We start from the raw sequence: 4834 nt of genomic DNA on the forward strand, positions 1-4834 counted from the left end.
CTCGCGTCTCGACACGAGGTTTCGTGTTGCTCGCCCCTCCTCCCCACGCCTCTCACTTGAACGGCGAACAGGCGGACACGCGCACTTTAAAAGTAAGTTTATTTAGATAAAAGAAAAAAGATGGAAACTACAGCTGTAGGACCATGAGAAATAGCATACCTGATCATCTACTCAGGTTTTTGTACTTTTATCCTTTGAACCAGTGTTAATTGAGCATTCCAACTTGATGAGGAGAGCTCCAGTTTACCTGCAACCTTGCTGAGGACAAGCGCTACAGAAAATTAATGGATGGTAAAAATGTACAATTGAAAGTGATCATATTTAGCGTCAGAAGATGGAAAGTATTAGAAAAAGCTCTCAGTATAACTGCCCATCCATCCATTTTCTGAGTCACTTATCCTCACGAGGGTCGCGGGACGGCTGGAGCCTGTCCAAGCTGTTACCGGGAGAGGAGGCGGGGTAAACCCTGAACTGGTTGCCAGTTAATCGCTGGGCACATAGAGACAGACAAGTCACACTCACAATCACACCTAGGGGAAATTTAGTCTCCAATAATGCATGTTTTGGGCGTACAGGAGGAAATAGGTGTACCTGGCACAGGTAGAACATGCAAACTTCACTGTGGCGATTTGAACCCCAGTGCTCAGAACTGTGAGGCCAACACTCTTTAGCTGTCACTGTGCCGCCTCTCAGTATATAAGGGAAACAAACAGATTACAAAAAACTCCCCAGTATGATTCGGTGTAGTTGGACAAATTCAATAATTACTATAAATATCATTAAATCAATACATTCTTCACTTCAGTCTATACTTTCTTACCTCTTGCTATGTAATTGTAGTCTTTAAACTGTTCTAGTCTATCTACCGTACTGTAAAGTGTTCCTTTCCTTTACAGTTAACTTGTTTAGGAAACATGGCAGCATGTTTAATGCAGGGGTGCACAACCGAAAGATGACCTGGGTAAAAATGAAAAAACAGCAAAACATCCAATTTACAAAAAAGAAAGAAGTTAAAAGGTAACAGTTTGTATCAAATTTTATTGTGAAATATAACAAACTGTTACAGCCTACTTTAATGCTTCTATTTATCTACATTATAATTTGTACACACTGCCCTATATCATTTTATTGGCTTTGAACATTGGCAAAAGAGACGGCGTTGAAAAGTAGCCCAGCAGAAACAGACAACTTTACTGCAACGCAAGCTGATTAAAACGGATGAAATTTCAAAGAGTGTGGGTATTTAAATTAAAAATACAAAATGCTGATTACCTTACATTTAGAGGAAAGTTCATCCAACCCATAACTGTAATCCAAGACTTTTTTTATTTTAAGTAATTATTTAAACATTGTGCATAAAGTAGAGGTAAATAAATCACCATGGTGGTCATCATATTCAGTAAAAAAAAAAAAAAATAATGTAGTAGCTCGTCATTCACAGCAATGCTCGTAGCAGAAGAATTCCAGTTATTGCTCGTGTTTAAACACCAAGGTCCATTACATTTAAAAAGCAAACATTTTATTAATAGCAATCAATACTTTAATAAATAGCATCTTAATGTCATAATGTTAGCACAGGATGGAGACGCAGGTTTTATCAGGAACCGTTCTCAACCATACAAAACTTAGTAAGGACAGGTGGCTTAAATTTTTTTTTTTTAATATCATACAATACTTACTTTTTAACTTTAATTTAGTGAAAACAAGATGTGCATAGCTTTGACAGAGTTTAGGCATAATTCCCAGTCAACGTATTCATGCTTTAAGTAGCCGTCAGTAAGTTAGATGACTCAGGATAAAGAGGCGATCCTCCTCCTTCCTGATCCACTTGAGTAGTTTGTTGACAGCAGAAATAGCCAACGCCTTTGTGCCCAGGGGACTGAAGCACAGGTAGACCTCAAAGCCGCTAGTCACCTGCAGGAAGGGGGCAGAGCAAACTGCATTATTGACCATATACAATACGTCAGGGGTCTCAAACTGGTGGCCCCGGGGCCATATTTGGCCCACAAAACAATATTTTGTGGCTCCCACCTTAATATGAAAGTTTAATGTTAGTGGGGACCTCAAGTTTTTTTGTGGATGTCACTTTTACAGTGTTGTGTGCGGAGCTGACTTACCTACCTATCATGGTGGGGTATATGGCTCTCTGGGCATTACATTGACCAGGCATGATACAAGCGGAGAAACATTTTTCAGTGAGTGAAATATACAGCAGCAATGCCATGGAGAGTTTTATCACTAGTTTTGCACACAACTTGTTTACAGGAGCGTCTTTATCTGATTTTGTGTTCAAAAATAAGAAAAAGTTTGAGAAGATGGGACTTTTTTTTTAATATTTCTAATTTGAATTACTGTACATGCATCTGTGGGCCAGCCTCAGCCAAATTCTGCCTATAGCGACCCCATGGTAAATTGAGTTTGAGATCTCTGCAATAGATGATGATGGAATTTCATGGAGAATTTCAAAACTCAAAAAAAAAAAAACATCTTAAAAATAAAAAATAAAAATGTTATCACAATTGTATAGTTAGCTCTAATTCTTAATGCGGGAAATACCTTAAACACTGAATTGTTTCTGTACATCTACAGCAGCAGTGTCACTTTACAGTGCTGCCTCATAACTAGAAAGTTCATGTTTTAATCTGGATTCTCTCTGGTTATGTTGGCATCCGCTCAAAATCCAAAACATGTTATTTGAATACTGTACATGTGTTGTACTGTACAGGCACGAATCCGAGTTAGTAAATACAGTGAAGAAAATAAGTATTTGAACACCCTGCTATATTGCAAGTTCTACCACAAAGAAATCATGGAGGGGTTTGAAATTTTCATCATAGGTGTATGTCCACTGTGAGAGAGATAATCTAAAGAGAAAAATCCAGAAATCACAATGTATGATTTTTTTTTAATGATTTATTTGTGTGATACAAATACGTCTTTGAACACCTGAGAAAACCAATGTTAATATTTGGTACAGTAGCCTTTGTTCGCAATTACAGAGGTCAAATGGTTCCTGTAGTTGTTCACCAGGTTTGCACACACTGCAGGAGGGATTTTGGCCCACTCCTCCACACAGATCTCTAGATCAGACAGGTTTCTGGGCCGTCGCTGAAAAACACCGAGTTTCAGCTCCCTCCAAAGATTTTCTATTGGGTTGGAGGTCTGCAGACTGGCTAAGCCATGCCAGAACTTTCATATGCTTCTTACAGAGCCATTCCTCAGTTTTCCTGTTTGTGTGCTTCGGGTCATAGTCATGTTGAAAGACCCAGCCTCGACCAGTCTTCAATGCTCTGACTGAGGGAAAGAGGTTGTTCCCCAAAATCTCACAATACATGGTCACGGTCATCTTCTCCTTAATACAGTGCATTCGTCCTGTGCCATGAGCAGAAAAACACCCCCAAAGCATGATGCTATCACCCCAGTGCTTCACAGTAGGGATGGTGTTTTTGTGATGGAACTAATCATTCGCCTTCCTCCAAACACGGTTGGTGGAATTATGACCAAAAAGTAAAGTTCCATTCAGGTCTCAGCTGATCACAAAACTTTCTCCCATGACTCCTGTGTATCATCCAAATGGTCATTGGCAAACTTAAGACAGGCGTTGACATGTGCTGGTTTAAGCAGGGGAACCTTCTGTACCATGCATGACTTCAAACCATGACATCTTAGTATATTACCAACAGTCACCTTGGAAACGGTGGTCCCAGCCATTTTCAGGTCATTGACCAAGTCCGGTCATGTAGTCCTCGGCTGATTCCTCACCTGTGTAAGGATCATTGAGACCCCACGAGGTTATTTTTTGCATGGGGCTCCACTCCGATTGAGATTGACCATCATGTTTAGCTTCTTCCATTTTCTAATGATTGCTCCAACAGTGAACCTTTTTTCACCAAGCTGCTTGGCAATTTCTCCATAGCCCTTTCCAGTCGTGTGGAGTTGTACAATTTTGTCTCTGGTATGTTTGGACAGCTCTTTGGTCTTGGCCATGTTACAAGTTTGAGTCTTACTGATTGTATGGGGCAGACAGGTGTCTTTATGCAGCTAATGACCTCACACAGGTGCATCTGATTCAGGTTAATACATGAAGTGGAGGTGGACTTTTAAAGGAGGACTAACAGGTTTTTGAGGGTCAGAATCTAGCTGATAGACAGGTGTTCAAATACTTATTTGCAGCTGTATCACATCATAAAAAAAAAAAAATTATACATTGAGATTAGTGTTTTTTTCTTTTTAGATGATCTCTCTCACAGTGGACATGCACCTACGATGAAAATTTTAGACCCCTCCATGATTTCTAAGTGGGACAACTTGCAATATAGCAGGGTGTTCAAATACTTATTTTCTTCACTGTAAGTTCATTGTGTATAACAATGGATGGACGGACAGACTAATACTTAATCCACAACAAGAGTCCACAGTACATCCAACTTCCACTCTGATACAAGTTTTAAAAGGTTGTACAGTAATCACCTCGCAGACACTTACCCATGCCATCGTGTTTTCAGTTTCACCACAGCGGTAGAAGAAGCGTAAAGGTCTGGTTGGATGATGCACATAACTGTGAAGGTCCTGGTACAGACCCATTAGCCTCTCCTGCTCTTCTTCTGACTGATACACGAGAGGAAACTCTGGGCTGGGGAAAAGAAAAACATCGACTTATTTTTATTCTACTTTAGTAATTGAACATGAAATAACTTCATAATCAGTTTTGGAGTTCAGATGAACTGTTGGGTTTTCCTCTATAACGCATCAGAAGTATTCAATACTCATAAGATACTGTGAAACTGAAGTTTTGAATATAAAAGTGGAGGGGAAAAGTGCATGTAAACACACT

The 4834-nt window shown here is 39.7% G+C and overlaps 1 protein-coding gene across 2 annotated transcripts in view; it reads right to left on the reverse strand.

The window, feature by feature from the left end:
- Positions 1–1307: 1307 nt before the first annotated feature.
- The window catches only part of mon1a (MON1 secretory trafficking family member A), an 18096-nt gene continuing 14569 nt past the window's right edge, over positions 1308–4834 (reverse strand). For both annotated transcript variants that reach the window (XM_061832797.1, XM_061832796.1), the window contains exons 6-7: positions 4486–4633; positions 1308–1914 (exon numbers count right to left, since the gene is read on the reverse strand). In XM_061832797.1, the coding sequence (XP_061688781.1) occupies positions 1774–1914; positions 4486–4633 (289 nt within the window). In that variant the 3' untranslated portion in view covers positions 1308–1773. The remainder of the gene's footprint in view (positions 1915–4485; positions 4634–4834) is intronic.

The sequence above is a fragment of the Syngnathoides biaculeatus genome, chromosome 10, assembly GCF_019802595.1.
Source record: "Syngnathoides biaculeatus isolate LvHL_M chromosome 10, ASM1980259v1, whole genome shotgun sequence".
Lineage (NCBI taxonomy): Eukaryota > Metazoa > Chordata > Actinopteri > Syngnathiformes > Syngnathidae > Syngnathoides > Syngnathoides biaculeatus.